This window comes from Aulostomus chinensis, chromosome 17 (assembly GCF_037954235.1).
Source record: "Aulostomus chinensis isolate RoL2024-O1b breed Wild chromosome 17, RoL_Achi_v1.0, whole genome shotgun sequence".
In the NCBI taxonomy this organism is placed as follows: Eukaryota; Metazoa; Chordata; class Actinopteri; order Syngnathiformes; family Aulostomidae; genus Aulostomus; species Aulostomus chinensis.
This window is the reverse complement of record NC_141336.1, coordinates 10,814,130-10,833,944: the sequence shown is the minus strand read 5'-3', so window position 1 is coordinate 10,833,944 and position 19,815 is coordinate 10,814,130. Positions and strand designations below refer to the sequence as shown.

At 39.5% G+C, this 19,815-nt stretch overlaps 1 protein-coding gene across 5 annotated transcripts in view; it reads left to right on the top strand.

Moving 5' to 3' along the window:
- dtnbb (dystrobrevin, beta b) overlaps positions 1-19,815 on the top strand; it is a 36,178-nt gene that overhangs the window by 8,347 nt on the left and 8,016 nt on the right. For 3 of the 5 annotated variants that reach the window (XM_086182515.1, XM_086182513.1, XM_086182517.1), the window contains exons 6-15: positions 1,304-1,389; positions 1,707-1,861; positions 1,973-2,078; positions 3,298-3,464; positions 4,705-4,829; positions 10,937-11,011; positions 15,139-15,229; positions 16,951-17,039; positions 18,057-18,170; positions 19,568-19,664. In XM_086182515.1, coding sequence (XP_086038641.1) covers positions 1,304-1,389; positions 1,707-1,861; positions 1,973-2,078; positions 3,298-3,464; positions 4,705-4,829; positions 10,937-11,011; positions 15,139-15,229; positions 16,951-17,039; positions 18,057-18,170; positions 19,568-19,664 — 1,105 coding nt within the window. The remainder of the gene's footprint in view (positions 1-1,303; positions 1,390-1,706; positions 1,862-1,972; positions 2,079-3,297; positions 3,465-4,704; positions 4,830-10,936; positions 11,012-15,138; positions 15,230-16,950; positions 17,040-18,056; positions 18,171-19,567; positions 19,665-19,815) is intronic. The other 2 variants (XM_086182514.1, XM_086182516.1) reach the window with 2 other exon arrangements.

Here is a 19,815-nt window from a genome sequence, read left to right as displayed (position 1 = left end):
AAATGAATCTGAATGAAAGAGCTGCTCTCTCTCTGCAATTAAGAAAAATGTAAGGAATCTGGAGGCTTGAGCTTTAATAGCATCCTGCATATATCTCATTAGGGCAAGGTTTTCTGGACCGGTGTGTGGGATTTAGTGGCATCTAGTGGTGAAGTTTGAGATTGCAACACCTTGCCTTCTCATGCCCTTGGGAAAATTAACGGGAGAATACAAATGTACACAAATGTAACTGGATGAATAAGCTGTGTATGCACATCTTCTTTCCTCATCCACCTTTATCTTTAAATAGATTTCTTTACATGTACTTCCTTCAGAAATAATGATTTTAATTATTTTAAAATATTTGTTCAATCCAAACTGTGGTATTTTGGAGACAATTACTGTGCATTCTGGATCTCATACTGAAGACGAGAGATTTTGAAAGTGGATTTTTGTAGACAACAAGACAAGTATCTCCCGAAAAAGTTGAAGCAGCAGGCCTGCAACAAACATATTTACTTTTTTTGTAATAAAAGCAGCTAGCTTGCCCCAACTTTCCTTTCCAAATTGTCTTAGTGCTGTGGATGGGAATAATGGGGTGTGTGGTGTCCTTGTGAAGTTTTGTCTGTTCAACACACAGCACTACACTGTCCATTATATTAGAATATAGGTAAGATTTATGTTCCCATCCGTTGTCACTTTGTTCCATCTCTAAGTCCTGTGTGTTTTCTCCAGATTTATGCAGGGATGTGCATTGTTGTTGTCGGCATGACAACTAGCCGGTTTCACACTGGCCTCTGGTGTAAACAAGTTGACAGTAGAGTTGCTGTATGAAGGCAATATGTGTTGCACAAAAAAAAAAAAAAAATAGACCAGAACACTCTCGGCTAACTTGTTTAGATAGAGTGCCGCCTAAATAAACCACTGCAAGTAAAATGTAAACAAGTAAGACAAGAAATAATCCTTTTGCGTGCAACTGGGCTGCTTTACAGTCAATACAACATGGCGGGTTCAACGGAAGAGGGCCTTCGCCTCATATAGATATAAAGGGAACATCCTAAGCGAATGAAAACATGATTGCTCTTATTTTTATGTCCATCTGAATTATGCACACTGGACATTTAAGGCTTGATTTCTGGAATTCTAGACATTATTTTGATATCCCCCTCTTAAATGTGTGATCTCAGATGAAGCAGGATAAAAAAAAAAATTGCTCTCTTCTTCTGCAACCTTATCATGGTTTTAGATAATCATAAACATGACATTTTTCCATACAAATTTTGCTGATCTATAAAGTGATATGTCCCTTTCACTCTGTTTACAGTGAAAGTCATGGGAAGCTGACTGTTTTTTCAATGAAAGCCATGCTAGCAACAATGTGTGGAGGGAAAATAGTGGACAAACTACGCTGTAAGTACAGATTTATCATCTTTGCAAATGTTATGTTTCTTTGTGACTGAGGAGCAGGTTCAGTTATCCAATGTCCAGGTTGCTGCTGGAAGGATTTAAACTCTTTGGGATAGCTGCTGTCCTCAAGTAGTTACTCACATTGGACACACAGAGGCGCTGTTGTAGCACAGATGCAGAAATGACTCGTTGAGACCGTCTGAAGCCTCTGCAGACCGTATACACTGTGGAACAGTAGTTCAGTCCATTCACGGCAATGTGAAAAAATCTGTTTGTACTGTATTTCTACTGAAAATTATAGTTTTCATTTTCTGTTTCAGATATTTTCTCACAGATCTCTGACTCAAGTGGAGTCATGGTGTTCGCTAAGTTTGACCAGTTCCTTCGGGAGGTGTTGAAACTTCCCACTGCTGTGTTTGAGGGCCCCTCATTTGGTTACACGGAGCATTCAGTGCGGACGTGTTTCCCTCAACAGGTAGGAGGAGGATATTTGAACTGATATTTATTCCAAGCAGGGAATCTTTTAGTTTAATTCTAATGATGAATATATCTCCATGACTACATGGACGTGTGTGTTTGCATCCAGAAGAAGATCATGCTGAACACCTTTCTGGATGTGTTGATGGCAGATCCTCCACCTCAATGCCTCGTATGGCTCCCGCTCATGCACCGACTCGCTAATGTTGAAAATGGTAAGATTGAGACTCATATCCATTTTTTAAAGTTTGAACATTAAGTTTCTCATGTTATTTTTGATCATGCTGAAGCTGACATCAACTGAAAAAGAATATTGCTCTCCTTAAAGTGCAACCTTGAACGTCTTCAGTTGCCAAGGATACATCAAAAGATGGAGAAATAGATCAACTAATGTATAGAACATACTGTATTTGCTATACATATTTGTATCAGGGGAAAAATAAACAATTATCAAAAATCATGTGCCTGACTTTGCATGCAGATTATGCACTGATTACTAATCTGAATGTGATGGACATGTCCCAAGGACACATGCCCCATGTGCTCTCGACAATAGACTATAAATCATTTCAATAGGGCCGAATTTGTCAGTAAAGAGGACAGTCAGAAGGTATCAACTGTGAATAGAGGAATCAAAACTACAGGTTTGACAGGTCACAAGGCAGCATGAAGGACACTGCTATAGTTGCTAATAGATAAAATAGCTCAATAAGAAAACAAAGCTTTATTTGGGCCACAATTTTGTCATTAAAGTCTGTAAAATTACCGTAAATGAAAAAATGGAGTCTTCTAAAACTGGTAATATCAAACCAGATGTGAGAGAAGCACAGAACATAGCCACTTGTAACATACTTGATTTTTTTTGGGGGGGGGGGGGGGGGGGGCTGGAGTATAGATAGAGAAAAGTATTGGAGGAACAGGAGAAACATTTTGGTTTTTTCACATCGCATGACAGTCCTTAACCTAACTGACTAAGGTAAAATTGTGACCAGACTACATGGGAATTGCAGTGTGAAAAGTTAATGTTGCTGATACAGTTTTATATATAGCGAGTTCTATAAAATCCAGTTTGAAATAATTTCAAATTAACACATTCAGAACAGCAGAGAGCATAGACCTCAGCCAAGGTCCATGCAATATTTCCTGAGAAAGTAATGAAAATGTCTGCCGTAAAATTTTATGGATTCTTCTTTGGCCAGGACTCAATCCTCAACCTAGAGGAATGAAAATTGTGCTGTTGTTTTTGTTTTTTTTTGTTGTTGTTTTTTGGACGGCCGTTGAGGACAATATAGATTTTTGGTGGCGGTATTGACAGTTGGTGTTAATAGAGCAGCACCTTAACTGTCCCTATAGGGATCAGAGTATGTCAGAATCCCAGCCAAGTAACCATGTTAGTGCTGTAGAGGTTTTAATGCTCTCTCTCCTACCAATCAGTCTTCCATCCGGTGGAATGTTCATATTGCCGGAGTGAGAGCATGATGGGTTTCCGGTATCGGTGCCAACAGTGCCATGGCTACCAGCTCTGTCAGAGCTGCTTCTGGCGTGGCCATGCAAATGGTCCCCATAGCAACCAGCACCAGATGAAGGAGCATTCATCTTGGGTAAGGCTCTGATCGCTTTTGGTTTTACATTGTTCTCACTTTTCTAAACAGCTGAAAAAAGTAAATATCCCAGCTGACATTGGGCGAGAGGCAGGGTTCATCCAGTCTGCTGCACGGCCATCAGGAGCAATTAGGGGTTCAGTATCTTGCTCAAGGATGCTTCAACATGGTCACGGGACCGTGAGGATCAAACCAGTGACCCTTAGGTTTCTAGACGGCCACTCTACCTCTGAGCCATGCCCCCCCCCCCACCCCCCGCCTGTGAACATATAGATATATTTTGTGTTAACTCCCATGCTGCAAACCAAACACGTGGATGTCAGCCAAGATCTGCAGTTCAAAGCACTTAAACCCAGATTTAGTGGTGTGGTGTTAAATTCACTGTATTTACATTCAATTTAATGTCATCTTTAGATCATTTAGTTAAATGTGCTCATCTTAAATTCATTTATAAATGTCTACATAATCCTCAGGTGCTCAGTGACCTTGAGGTTCCACTTTCAGGCACGCTAACACGGACAACATCCCACAGGAATTATTCGGTGCTTTTACAGAAAACCTCATTCAGTCAAACAGACTTCTTTATCCATGAATTTTCACTTGGAATTCCATCTTTTTTTGGAACTCAAACTGGATCCTGACTGTTATCATTTTATATCCTAATTGAAACTGTTTTTTACTACTCATTAGAACTCATGAATGACCTACTTTATATAATCTGTCTATATAGTTCTGTCTGTGTTTTTGAGATGCTTATGTTTGTATATAGTATTATAGCAGTGTTCACGCAGGAAACTACTGCCTCAGTAATAAATGCTGACAAATAAAAAATGTCTCCTTCAATATATTTCCTTTGGAAGAGCAGAATTCAGCTTCGTTTACCTGTTTACCTTCATCAAAATCTTGTTTTTTTTTTTCAAGTGTTTGATAAAAGTGTATGTTCTCAGGATATAGAAAATAGAAACATTTCATCCCTCGTGAATCGGAAGCAGAATGATGGTCAAACTACACAGCAGTTTTGGGGCTGTAGTTTGTATAACAGCTGCATGTGAAATAGCAGATATGAGCTTTTACTGAACGCTGCTGATCCACTCTTTTGATGGAATAAACACACTGTTGACCTAGTTATGTAGACGACTTCTGAAGCAGCTTAAAACGCTCTCTCTTATTGCAACATGATGACAGCACGGATACAGCACACAAGGTGACAGATACTGTGTTTGTCTTGACCTCTTTACAGAAGTCTCCCGCCAAAAAGCTGAGCCATGCCATCAGTAAATCTCTAGGCTGTGTCCCCATCGGAGAACCGCCGCATCCTGTGTTCCCTGAGCAGGCTGAGAGACCTCAGGAGCTCACCCACACTGTGTAAGAGCCTTGGCGAGGCATTTGTTACCACCATTTGTGTCATAAATGAGGGAAACCCAACTGCTTTGTTGATTAACAGCACAGCATAGCTCAGTGTGCTAATGATCAATGGTCTGTTCCACTTGTGTAACTGCCTCCATCTTTCCATTTTGCCATCATTACATGACTGATAGAGCGCCTTCTCTCTAAGATGTCAAGCCGCTGATTATTCGCCAATATAGAAATGCTGATATACTACACAGGTTCAGCCGCTGCCCAGTCATCCTCATCAGTCTGTTGGCAATGAAACAGGGACGTTAGTATAAATCTAACACTTCAGGCTCCTGGAAGTCATTATAGAAAAAGCAGTATATTCTCCTGCTACACTTGGCACACTAATTTACATTTCAGTTGAAAAACCAAATGATTTCCATAATCAATCCCACTATTGGCAGTTGATCACATTGCTTAGGTTGCTTCATATTTTTCTCATCATTATTACACTTTAACTTACCATTTTGATCTCCACCTAGACAAAATCTAATAATGTTCCCAATCAGCAGTGATTTATGATTTTTTTTGCTCGTTCATGCCTCTAATGGGATCACAGGAAATCACTTTCTCATTCGAGCTTTCAACATTCCTCATGGCACATTTCATAACAAAATCCTTCTTCATACTCCCGTCACGACCATAAGTCTAAGCTGTCTGTATGTGCTTCGGCTGCTGGCAAGTGTCAGTGAGTAATTGATAGTGAGCCACATCACGGGGGAGAAAAATAGACACAGCGTAAATACATCAACATGATTTGGTGCATGATAGATACCGCCATCTTTGAATCAGCTCTCACATCTGCCCACTGGTGGGGTGGTGGGGGTGTGGAGGTGGGGAGGGAGGGGGGAGGGAGGGGGGAGGGGGGTCCTGCATTGTGCCCAAACTCATGCATTTAAGATGAAGTTGAAATTTGCATAAATTTACAATTCTTTCAACTCAACTGTCGACCCGGATGTTTTCCTCCTCAGAGATGATGTGATTGGATTAGCCGGCGCCACGTAGGCCGTGTAGCATGAAATTGCATAACATGAGTAGATTAATATTGATTAAAATAAAATGTGTGGCTAAATGTGTTTTGGATTTTATGTCTCCAGTGCTCTCAGCAAGCAGTAATCCATTTTTTTTATATTATGATGTTGATTATTTTAGATGATGGAATGCCTGAGAATATTGAGTCCTGTCCTGGAGAACCCTTTTGGGGCTCTTGGTTATATTAGATTTTACTGTAAAAAAAAAAAAAAAGCCTCTCATTGTAATTCTTTGTTACGGAACGATTTTTCTATGGCCCAAAGAACCATTTTAGTAGACTCAGTCTCAAATTAAAGCTGTATTATTGGAAATCTATGTAAAGAATACTGTACCACAATGATACCCGTAAAAATTAAGGTTTTTGTGGGCAGAAATTCCAGGTTTGCGGCACTGTGTCTGTGTTGCGTGTGTGTGTGTGTTGCGTGTGTGTGTGTGTTGCGTGTGTGTGTGTGTCTGTGTCTGCGTGTGTGTGCGTGCGTGTGTGTGTGTGCACATGATAACTGACTGGATAATGGACGTGACTGTTGACTCCTGAGACTTTCTCTATTGTCATGTCTGACACAAGTCTTTGATGGCAGAAGAGCAGCTATATTTGGCTCCTGAAGCATTTATATTTTTATTTAGGTAGGATGATGAAGCAGCAGCAGCAGCCAGGCCATAAAAAGATGTTGTTAAACCTGACAATGTCTCAAAATATATCAGTGACATTCATTTTGTTTTTTCGCTCTGCTTTAATTTTGCCATATTCAACAGTTCATGTGCTGTGTTTTTTAAATGGCGAATCATGCGCGCACGCACATCGTACGTATGTATCGTCCTAAAACATCCAATTTCTTTGTCTTAGTTCAAACTTACAACTAGGGATTTATCATTTCAAAGAATAGCTCGATATCTTGGGAAACATGCTGGTTTGCTGCCTCGCCAAGATTTCGCTGAAAAATCTCAATACATAAGATAGGAAACAGCCCAAATGTAAACAATTTACATGTTTATTTTCATATAAATTAGGGAAGTGAGTATGTGGAGGTGGAAGTATCCTGGTCTTAAGAGATCCTACTCATGTATATTTTGTAAAAGTAAAAGTTTGTGTTTTTATTGGGATTTGTGTCAGGCTATTTCAAATGAGCTATCCAACTCCATCATAATCTTCCCGACAATAACAAAATGTTATGCTATGTCTATGCTTTAAAGTTCCTTGAATTATATAAAGACTGACAATGCATGTTTATGTCCTCCCAATGTCCAAAAATGAAGCCAAATACCCCAGATTTGGTCATTCGTGCTCTAAAAGCGATTTAGTGCATTTAGTCATTGTATCACTCATGGAAAGTTCAACATTATTACAATTGGTACCATTCTGACTCCAAAGTCTGAGTGCTGCCTGAGGGCACCATGTTAATATTTTCTTCTGCTTATTCTGTTAAGGGTCGCGGGGGGCTGGAGCCGTGAGGCGTGAGGCGGGGTTCGCCCCGGACAGGTCGCCAGTCCAACGCAGGGCCATAATGTTGAGTACATCAACAAAATCTAAATCAAAATTTAAAAAAGTTGTTGATTAAAACAAGACTAAAATTTACAATAATCAAATGACAAAATATGGCTGAAACTAAAAATAACAATTTCAAATGAGCCTAAAACACATGTTTTATTCACAAAAACAAGACTAAAATCAACAATAAAATTATGTTGAATTTTTATCAAATGACTCAGACTAAATCCAAATAAGCTACCCCAAAAAAGTGCGAGGCTCACTGAAATTTTTTTTAGGTCAGTTTTAATCAGCTGACAAAAACTGTTGTCTTTGATTGAGATGCTTTTAGACTGAAATGCTCAGCCTTTTTGTCGTACAAAATAAAGATGACTAAATTTGATGAAGTCTAACTAAAACTAACTCTAAAAAAGCTGCTAAAATTAACACTGACATCACAACTCCTTTTCATAGCATGAAAACACTCATAAAAAACAAACTTACCAGAAAAATTAACACTTTCACAGGAAATTTGTGTGACCGAAAATACCCGAAATGACAGAAACTATCGAATGTGTTCAGTCTGCTGATCTCAGAGAGCAGATAGGCACATTTGGAACAGAAAATACCAAGTATAAACCTCACTTCTCTCAAGTTTTTAGCCATAAGGGAGAGCTGACACTAATGGACTATTTCCCATTTGTTAACGGTCTATTTCAGAGAAATTGTGGGTGAAAACAGTAATTATCAGCCTACAATTCCCAAGTCCCCTGATATCCCTACTGGCTCCAGAAACCTCTAACTGGATCTCTCAGATAATGAGTCACAGGAAAACTGCCAAGCGTCCAATTTTATTCTACACAGACTCCATTTTATTGATGATACATAACAGAAAGAGAAATGTACTGTTGGCAGCCAGTTGCCCATCCTGATGAACGTCTTCTGCTTAGGTGTTATTTCACATTGTAAATCTGGAGTCATCCATCAGCGCAGTCTCTCAGGTGTGCATGAGGCAGATGAAGTGCCCATGAGTGAGTAATAATGGCAGAATCAGGGTAGAGCGTCAAGTTTGATCAAAACTCCTAAATCGAACAGACATGAGTCTCCCAACCCCTCCCATCATCTTCAGACAAAGTGTAGCTATTCTGGTACTGTTTTTGAAATATTTACTGGCACCTTAAGAGCTCCAGCAAGCTGAGTTGTAAATTCTTCGCTCCACTCAAACTGTCCCTGGGGATTTATGTTGTGGAGAGGAGGTATAGGTTTGGGATGTATTGTCAGACTGTCTCAGAAACTTTAAATCTATGATACAGCGTCTTACCTTCAGACTCAGCACGGCTTCTGCCAAAAAAGACTTAAGGCACCAAAATAGTAAAGTCTCAAAAAAAGCATTAATGTGGAATATATAACATCAGATTTTTCACTACCATAGCAACCAATTTACCAGTAATCCCCAGAAGTTTTATAACATTTAATAAATTTTTTCTTCCCTTTTACACCTTTTATGTCATTAAAATGGAGAGAACAGGCTTCTGTGAGTGCGATCCATTGGGTTTTTATGGGACTGACAGTCTCGCGGGGAAACAAGAGCGCCGTTGCCAGGAGGGAGGATGCTTCATGTGTGGGTATTATTTTTAGCTGGCTGAGGGCGATTGAAGGCAGCCATGCATCTTCTGCTGTCAGAAATAAGGTGAATGTGAGCACTTAATTTTCCCTGTACCCCTGCCAACTGCCAAGTACAAGGAAAGCGGGTACATTGTCATTCACTGCACACAGGTAGCACGAGGCTTAGCGCATTGCAGACTTTGATCTCTAGGCGCCTAAATGTTTTCACCGACTCCCATTTGACCTCTGTCTCCAGTCGTGTGAGCCGCTGTGAATAAGTTAGTACGTGTGTTTGGAATGTGGTTCAAGAGATAATAAATGCAGCTGCTCTGAGGCTTTTTATTGCACCTCACTGGAGTTATATACTTGAAAATGACTGATGATTATTTATAGACGGCTAGCTGTGAAAAGCTTGTGACTTATGTAATTCATTAAAGGTCAGGAGAGGAGTGAAGATATGTAAATGTGTAGTTTATAGACAGTACAGGATAGTTCTGTCCTGGATGTATGTGTACATCAGAAATGATTTCCACATTTTCAGCCTTCATTCCTCCAAGAGGTGAGAGATGGAATCAGAGCAGAGAGCTTCAGAGAGAGAGAGAGAGAGAGAGAGAGAGAGAGAGAATCTGTCGTCATGAAGTCATGTGACCATTGAGTTTCCTTGGAGACAGCAGCAGTGTAGTACATTGAGATGCTCGCCTGCTCAGTTGAGGGCAGATTAGGCATCTGGCAACAGCAGCAGTTGGATGTATTTTGCCAGCCAGGCAGGTGCTTTCTCTCGTCACAGAGGTGAGTGGTCGCAGTCTGGAGCTCACAGTCATCGAGTAGATTACAGGATTAGATTCAGTGTTGTAGTGAAATATTTGCACATATACTTGGATTTTACTGGATTACTGATTAGAAGGCAGCATGTGCAGATTTGAGTAGTGGCAAGTTTAACCTTGCTTTCTTCTTTTTTTAAACATTATTAATTCGAACATAAAATAAGTCGAATTGATTCAAATGAAGATGCAAACTGATAAATTACCAATGAACATGGTTTTCTTTTGAATCTTCAGCTCCAAGGATTTGAAATGTATGAACCTCTAAATAATTGCAGTCTGTTTTCAAAAGAAAATTCTCTTGTGTATCCACATTAGTGCGGGGATGTGCATTTTCTTTTGTGAACAAATAATTCTGATTATTTGAACACAATTACTTATAAAATCTAGAGCTTCTTGTCTTGGTTTGTGTTTAGTACGATGATGTCTGCTCTTTTACTTAGAAATAAAGAATGCATCACATAAATAAGACTTTTTGCTTCGTGCCGTCCACATTGTTCTTCACTATGTGGATATATATAGTTTTATTGTAATTGGACAAATAAGCATAATAGGACACAGTGCTGTTCAGTGCCTTTTATGTGATAATTTTTGCTTTAAATAAAACAGTCTGCTAGGAATCAAAGAGGTAGTATGTGCAGATTGAACAGCCGTAGAAAAAGGGGTTGCTATCTTCTGTGCCGGGTGAGCACGCCGGTGATGTGCAGAGGGATATTTTCATCTGTTAATGAGACCCTGTGGTCCAGGACGCCAATGAGCTCACTGGGGCCACAGATTCAACTGCCAGATGGACCAACATCGCTTTGTTTACTCAAACAAATTAACACCCAAAAAGTCACCTTTTAGAGTTTTTCACAGACTTCCACTTCAATTGAACTTCTTGTCTGCAATTGTTGCTTCTCCTCATGTTAATCGGGTTTAAGCTAATGGCCATTACAATTCCTGGAAACTTGATTGTAAGTAGAACATGTTGCCTGTTCTGTACGCCGCACTCTGACTCCCGTCTTGCCCTCCTTTGTACAGTTGGATTAAACTGAAGTCAGGATTGCTGATGATTATTAATAAAATGCAAATGCCTTCTACTCCATTTCCTGGTGACAGGCACCACAGGCCCTTGCAGTGTAGCATTAAAGACCTCTAATCTTGTCTTTTAGTCAGCCGAAACCAGTGGCCAACAACATGAACGACACATTGCTCATGTCCTCCGGGGCACCTACTCCCACCAAAAGGTAAGCACCCCCATGGAAGGTCTCACTATGTCTGATTAAAGTGAGATTATTTAAATGAAGGCTCACTTTTTACCTTGAATGTGCAGTATCTTTCAAATGATAAAAACTTTTATTATCACACCCTGTCCTAAGACTCCCTCTTATCAGTGGAAATAATAGGAATTGATGTTATTTCTTCCCTCACACTCGCTTGATGCACATTTTTACATCAGAGCAGCGTGGCCTTATGAGTGTATTTTTAGAGGAGAATTTGTTTCGCTCACATGAAGAATAAGTTCTACTTAAAGGGCTGATTTGACAAACAGATTATGATAGAATTGGAGCCTTATCTTGTAAATAGATAGGCGAGAGAACAGTGAAATTAGTCTAATTGTCCTCCCATCATCCCTCTTGGTTAAAGGCCATTCTCTATTATTATTTACTCCCAATGGTAATGAGCATTTATGGATTTGGATTTGATCATGGAGAGCACTATCTGTCCCGCAGGTCTGTGCAAACAGTGAATTTTCCTTCAGAGTATGTTTCTATCATCTCCCCAGCAATTTGTGTTTGCAAGATGGAACTGCTCAGGGACTCAGGGCTTCCCGTGGCACATTAAAAGAGACATCACTCTCTAGAATTCAAAAATAGCCATGTCCACCTGTTCTGGATTCCAGACAAAAGATTTTTGTCGAGAATTCAGAAAGCTTGAATTAAACCTTTTTTTTTTTTTTGGCTCCGCTTGTGCTCTAGCTCAGTCTGGGTTATCATCCAGCAGCACGCCAATGAGTCCAGGCAGCAAGCAAGAGTCAGCTGAAGGATAGTGTGCACACTGCAAAAAATGTGTACAGCGACTCATTTTTATTACGCTATTCTAATGTGCATTTTTAGCAAAAATATACCAAAGGTTTGAAAGCGTGTGTTTATAATTAGATTTCATGTTGGTGCTGTTACATTTTAGAGCAAGTGCAGTGATCTCACTTAGATCGAAGTGCCTAGGAATCAATAGATTAGGTTTCATGCCCGGATGAACACTTTGTGCAGCACAGTCTTGTCTCCGAGGGCTGACAGTATCGAGATTAGAACTGGTTTGAAGGGAACTGACAAGATAGGGACGCCCGAGGCAGTAAACCAAGCCTGGCATCCAGACCTGTGGAGGTCAATGGATGAATCACATGTTGCAGCATGTACAGAGGGAGGCGGGTGACACTCTCCTGAGGTTTGTTCCACTGTGGCACAAATGAAGTAACCTGATAACCTTTGTCTTGACATTTTGCTCTGTGAGTCAGAGCTGCTTTGGGAAGATGAGGATGCTGCTGCCTCGATGGGGGCATAACATCCACAAAGAAGCCTTTTTTTTCTGCAGAAATTGCATAGTGGGCCACTGAGACTTCCAAAATAGGTTGAGCATCACTATGTTGAATGAGGAGGGCAAAAGCAGGCTTCTCTTATGTTTGGTTGCATAGCATAGAAGGCAAGTTTCTTGCTGCTGCTCTCTGTCACTTTTGATTTCTAAATATTAATCTGTTGTTGTAATTATCCAGCACTGGCTTGCCTGCTTTCACTTGAAGGGCTTATGAGTCAAAGATGCCACTGCTGAATAATGCAAAGCTCTTTGTGGCTCTGCCTCAGTTTATCAGCTGCAAAATAAAACCCTTTCAAATTCAACTTTTTGTCAGAGAAAAAAACAACAACAACAACACACTTGTGACTGTGAGCTCACTATAAGATGTCAGTCCAGGGTAAAAACTGAATGCTCACTGTTTGAAAAATTGTTGTGTTCCCAGCATCCATCACAGTCTGCTCTGCTGACACGGCATCTGCTCCGTCCCGCCTACTGTCTCCTAGACAATCGCTCACTGCTAGCTGGTCCTGCGAACGAAGGCAGTTGAACACCGCACAGAGTTTTACCTGTTAAGCAGGCTGAGCCACAGACACAGAAGAAGACGCTTCTAGAAGTGCTGTTTTGAGTTTAATGAGCTGATAAATGACCAAATAGAAGCCAGTGCTTGCTTAGCAATTTGTGCGTCTATTTTGGAGTCGTCAGTGTTATTACCAGCCTACCTTTACACTCTTTTCTACTGGAAGTTTAACTTGCTGTGGATGTGTCTGTTTTACTTGAAAACAGACTAAATGGCAAATGATGCTAAATACCTCAGGCGGACCCATATTTCCTCTAAAAACAAAACATCTGAATCCGGTCTTGATAAGATTTAAATGAGACGAGCTGTGAGGATGTTTGTAGGTTTTACAGTTCTAGCTTTATGAACAGTGTCGTAAGATGATTTTTAATTAATGATCTTTAATCCGCTCATCTTTTATTTTATTATAAATTCATGATTTCATCAAACTTTGCTAAAAGTATTTACCCTTTTTCAGATTTTGCCAGCTACAATAAGACTTAAATACAAATGCTAACAAGACTAAAATTGATATGCATTTCAGCCTAAAGACTAAAACTAAATTAAAATCAGTTGCCAAAAAAACAATAGAAGAAACACACTAAGGCTCACCAAAAGAAATCAAGGCAGACTAAAACTAGACTAAATTAGTGACGGTTTTCTCTGATTAAGATCAAATGCCAACAAAAAGTTACCTAAATAAAACCAGGATGAGGATGAGAAGACACAATGAAAACTAAAATGGAGAGACACTAAAATATAGCTTACAAAATCCTGTTTTGAAGTTGATTGAAACTGAAGTACCTAGTGATATTAACCATGTCCAAGCATGGCCGCTGTGAGGTCATTCGCGAAAAAGATGTATCCCTCCAGATCTGCCGTCAGCAAAAAGAAAGTTGGGTATGGAGGAGCACTCAAGAGCACATACATCTGCTACATGGATGCAGAATATGAACACAGTGTTATCATCATCTGTTCGTAGGTTTTCCTTTGTAGCCGTCAAATAGAGGTTGCCCGCTTCAGAGTTTTGGGTTAAGATGATTTCTGGAAGCTGAAACATGGTTCAACACCGTTCCAGTGAAGAAGCTTAGAACAAACTTCAGGATCCTGGAACAACAATTTGATCCAGATCCAAAATGTAACTATTGTTCATTGTAATGTTATGTCTCTTTTCTCAAATTGTAATCAAAAATCTCTCCATTTGTTTTTGTGATATCCTGCAATCAAACAAACACACATCAATGATCACTTTAACACCTCTGTTTGGTTAAAAAAAAAAAATCATTTATTCTGACGTGCCAGTTAGGGGAGCTTGAAGGTAGTTCATGAATCAGAAAGCTGGCATCATCTGGTGCCAGGAAACTCCCTGATGCCTTCTAGCTTGCAAACTGATAGCCTGAAGACAAAGTTACATTCAAAATCCAAACAACCCTGCAGGTTCATGCCAAGTCCAGCAGCTCCCAGATGTGAATTAATGTAATAATGACTTTAATCTTCCACGAGAGCTCAGCCTCTGTCCAGGCTTTCGCCTGAGGAGGACAGGTGGAATTATTAAAAGTGAACAAGACATTTCTTGACTATCCTGAAATGTTCCTCATGCTTTGACATTTTGTGAAACATTTTCAGGGAAGATCGTCAGAATTTTTTTCAACCAAGTGATGTTGAAGTAAGAAACTCCTTGGACCATGTTAGGCACTGCGGCATCTGGACAAGCCCAAATTATCTCATCATCCTGACAGCTTTTTTTAAATTGAAAAAAAAAAAACATTTTTAGCTTTTCTTGCAAGGTAAGCGAAGGTTGCAGGGGCTGTAGCTTAGACTGAGTTTATTGGCCTTAAATAACACTCATTCGATAACTGTGCTGTGTAGTGGCTGAGAGCACCGTTTCTGCTCTTCTTCACTCCTCATTGCAGGCTGCCTGCAGAAAAAGGCAGCATATGTCCCGCCATCTGTCCATGCCATATGCCACACCCATGATCATTGAAAGATTCATGCCTATTGGACATTTCAAGTCAGTAATGAAATGACCAGAATGGGCATTGGCACAGTCACTTATTCATCTCAGACTGCATGTCACTGGAGTGGAAATTTCACATATTAAATCAGTTAGGAAGTATTTTGTTATGCAATTTCTTTTCCATATCACTTTGAGGGTTCAAATGTCTCCTTCTACTTATAAAAGAGTTTTTGACACACAGAGTTAGTGTCATGTGTGTGATGCATCTCTCTGTCTTTAACTTTGTGCAGTGTCTTGGAGAGTCCCAGTCGGCTAGATGAGGAGCACCGCCTCATTGCTCGCTATGCTGCCCGCCTGGCAGCCGAGGCAGGCAACTCGACAGTGAGTGACTCAAAGATGCCCCGTGATAGCTTTCAGTTACCCTGTATGTCCCATTTAATGCTTTGACAAGTTATTGTTAGGCACTTCTGTGGGTGCAGAATACAAGATTTAGAAGTTTTATAATTTTTTGTAAAGGTCAAATTAGTCCACTATGGTTTCAGTAAAGTTTTTGTAAAACATGGGAATAAAGAAATATTCCTTATAATATAAACAAAGATTTATATTATAAGGCATATTATAATATAAATCTTTGTTTATATTATAATATGCCTTATAATATAAATCTTTGTTTATATTATAAGGCATATAAACAAAGATTTAATTTTGTAAGCTTGAGTTAGATGCAAAGATTGATATCACAGTAACATGTTGTCCTTGAGTATGAAGCCGTAGCCAGCAGCTGGTTATCCTAGCTTAGCTAAATGACAAGAAAGAGAGAGAAACAGTTAGTTTAGCTCTGTACAGAGGTAAAGAAATAAAAGTTAGCCCAGTGCTATATTAAATTTTTTTTTACAAAGCTAAAACTGAAGTGTAAGTGTTATTAAGGTTGTGCTCAGGGCTTATTCTTGGTCTTGTGCAGAAACTTCCTGAAGTCGTGTCACCACGTGGTTATCGGTCTGACTTTCTGACAGTTTCTAATAAAATGGATGAGTAATAGAACTTTGGAGATATTAGTTATTAAATTTCGATAGCTTTGAAAAGAGCCAGGCGAAGTTTTTGTTGCCTCTGCTGAGGAAGTTCTGCTTTTATTACAGTTTGTCTATCTCCCTGTTGGCAGGCTTACATAAACACATGCACACTTTCATGCTGATTTTCACCAAACTTGGTGGACTGGTGGAGCATTGGTTAAGAAAGAACCCATTACATTTTGGGGCAGATCCATTTCGCCTTGTGAATAATTTATTTTATTTATTTTTTTTAACAGAGTTTCTAGTTTCCTGTCTTTATCATAAGCTAGGCTACCTAGGCTGTTAGTCTAGGTGTTAAATCAGCTTTGGCTACTGCATTTATTGATGATGTCACACCTCGTGATTGACTTTAAATCCGACAGTGTACAGATATGGTAAGAAAGTGCCTCATCAGTAAACAGAGGACTTTGACACTGGCTCCATCTCTATATGAATCTGGGAATCCATCAGCGATTAAAAGCCTTTGGGAGTAGCAGCCAAAGAGCTTCCAGTGAAGCCAGTGGATATCTCAGCCAAGACCTACTCTTCTGTTTGCCAGTTATATTCTATGGTGCAATTATTAATGTGAGATATGATAATGGAGTTGAGCGATGACAGTATTTTTCACAACTGACATATGATTGCAGACTGCAACTGAAAAGCAAATTGTCGTCAGGTTATTTTTCAGACAGTGATTTCTAACTCTTTTTCCACACAGACAGCTTAACTACATAGAAGCAAAGTCACTCGATTTTGGCTGGTCAATACTTATCAGACTACAAACAAAAAAAAAATATTTATGCATATAGTAGAAAAAGAGTGGTATCAGTTCTCTTTTCTAACTATCTGTGAGAAAATGATACAGGGAATTTATCAAATTGTCAAACTGTTCCCCATTTTGGGACTTGCAGAGATTTGTCATGAGCCGAAACGGCTCCCTACTTTGTCAAAAATCTTTCCAACAAAGCATCACTACCTGCTAGCTGCTTCTAGTGGTCAATATTTGTCAACTCACTGTTGGTAATACCAAACCATGACCTTTTTGTTTTTCAGCAACAATGTCCTCCAACAGATTTGAGTTTCAACTTTGATGCTAACAAGCAACAGAGACAGCTGATTGCAGAGCTGGAGAACAAAAACAGGTACAATTTAACAGTGAAATATTAGAAACAAATCACTTAATATTTTATTGAAGCCACAATGAAGGTGGTAATTTTTAAAGACTTGCATTTCTGTTATACTCCATGACGTGTCAGACAGAAATATTGCTCTCATCACTCCATCAGATATTTACTTGATTATTTTCCAAACTAAGATTCAAAATTTCAAACATATAAAATGTGATGCATTGTCACAGTATGGGGAAGGGTAACATCGAAGATATTCAGTGCGCAGCCAGTTAGCTTACCTTAATAAGAAAACCTGTGATTGAGGTTTAAGAGTTTGCCTGGCTCCGTCCAAAGTTAGCTACATTTGTCTTATATTGTAGGTACCATAAACCTGACTGTTAACTCCTTTTATATGAATATGAGCTTTAAATATTGAGGTTTGTAGCTTTTTTCATGTAATCAATACAGAAACTGAATTATAACTGTAGGTTTTTTTTTACCTGTTTTTTGGGGGGGGGGGGGGATGGGCGGTTACATTTCTTGTAAGGCCTCAGAAACAAGAAAACACTGTTATTCTTTGAATGAATTAGATTTAGTTTGAAAACAAAGTTCTAACACACTAGCCAGATAGCTGGTCTTCAGGTCTTCTGACACCTGGCCAGATTATCTATGTATGAGCCAGAATCGCTCCAGATGTACTCATAGCACTGCTAATACTGAGCCAGCATTGGCTCTGTTATAGTACATATTGGGCCAGTTTGGTCTAGCAATCATGTTGTATACGAGTCAGACATGGACCATGGAACTGGGCGTATACTGGGCCAAGTATTTAGCAGATAATTGTTGCTATCTGGTATTGCATCCATTATTATACTGTAACACTAAAAAAACAGGGCACTCATTCTGCATCAGAAGCATTGTTGATACTTTGAGTATAATTTGCTGGTAATACTTATGTATATTTGCGTAAGTGAGATTTTACCTCCAATACAGCATTTTTACCATGTGGTACAACTACTTTAATTTATCTGATTTGACTGACTCACTCAGGGAGATCCTACAGGAGATCCAGAGGCTGCGTTTGGAGCATGAGCAGGCCTCTCAGCCAACCCCAGAAAAGGCCCAGCAGAACCCCACACTCCTGACTGAACTGCGGCTCCTCAGGTATAATCCTCATGAGCACCTCTCCACCTCCCAACGACAAGGTGAAAGAATGATATGCTAAGACAAACCAGCAACAGCATCTCACCCTGGGAGGACGTGTTGCAGCACTTTTAATGTGACCGAAGCTGTGTTTGGCCTGTTGAGTCAAAACAATGAATCAGCAGCAACGTTAAAAAGTCCTTTCATGACTAAGATTTAATCTTTTAAAACATAAATTCATCAATAGCAATAGTGATTAATTTGAAATGTTTTTGTCTCTAGCCTATCAGTTGTTATTTAACATGATTTTTGTATGAGAGAGAGGATCTTATGGGTTCCTCTCCAGCTTGCTTAGATAATGTTTTTTTAATTCAGACTTGATGTCTGGATGTTATTCGTTGGTAACTAGACACTGTCACAGAATCTGCACTGTCGAGGGCCTCACTAGACCTGCTTTGATTGTATTTTTGTCTGGTTTAGGGATTAAGAGATGTTTACCATGTGCAAATGTTTGTGAGGTTCTGATGTGCAGTTGAGGATTTCGGCAGGTCTTTCAAGCTTGTTCAATATGAAATACACCCTTTGAACACTAGGGGGTAATGATAGGTCTCACTGAAAAAAGATAAGCGTGTATTCAGGGTCATTCTATGTCATGGCTGTTTAAATTATAAAGAAACGAGTGATCGTTTTTGTTAATGACACTGATTTGGGTCAATCATCAAGTACAGTATTGTCATACTAGTATGATATGAGCTCAATTGTGCAATGACATGATGAAAATACTCCAGTAGATCATTTTGCATACTGTGTGTACTATGCAGCAGCTGTGCCTCTGCTTGTATTTGAATTTGTGGGTTTTAGAGCAAAGGAGCGTCCTGTTACACCGAATTACTAACATGCCAGTCATGATTTACTCGACAGCATAAAACAGTTTCTATTTAGACTTGTTTCACTCGTCAAATAATCACTATACTAGCATGAGCAGGCAAGAGCCTTGTAGGATGTACAAATTTATCTGAAAATTACAAAAATCATGTGAAATGTAACTGCGACCACATGAGAATAAAATGCGATGTGGATTACATGCACTGTCCGTCTATGGATGCCGAAACCAGTCAGTTTAAAAGCGAAGACATCATATGATGGGGAAAAATCTTCAGTGCCAGTCTTTGCTCCTCTGGTATTCTAGAGTTCTGATATAACTGATGCAGTAGCAGCATATATGCTAACATCATCAGGAGCCTCCATTGTTGTTGCAATACCAATGCACGCACCAAGTTTAACAGCATTGGGGTTAACAGTTTTTTAGTCAGTTGAGTCACAGTCAGACATTTCTCACGCTGAGAACGCTCTCATACCTGAAAAGCATGACAGGAAACCATTTGCGTCTTTTTTTCACATTTTTCCGTCTGTCTTAGACACAGGAAGGACGAACTAGAGAGGCGCATGTCAGCTTTGCAGGAGAGCAGACGGGAACTGATGGTGCAGTTGGAAGGTCTCATGAGGCTGCTTAAGGTAGAATCATCACCTACGAGATTGTTCTTTTGGACAAAAGCATAAATAAAATCTTATGGTACATACACAAGTGGACTGTTCTACTTTGTAAGTGGTAATCTGCAGTACTTATATGATTGGCTTTAAAAGCTTGGCGGTTTGTTTGATTAAA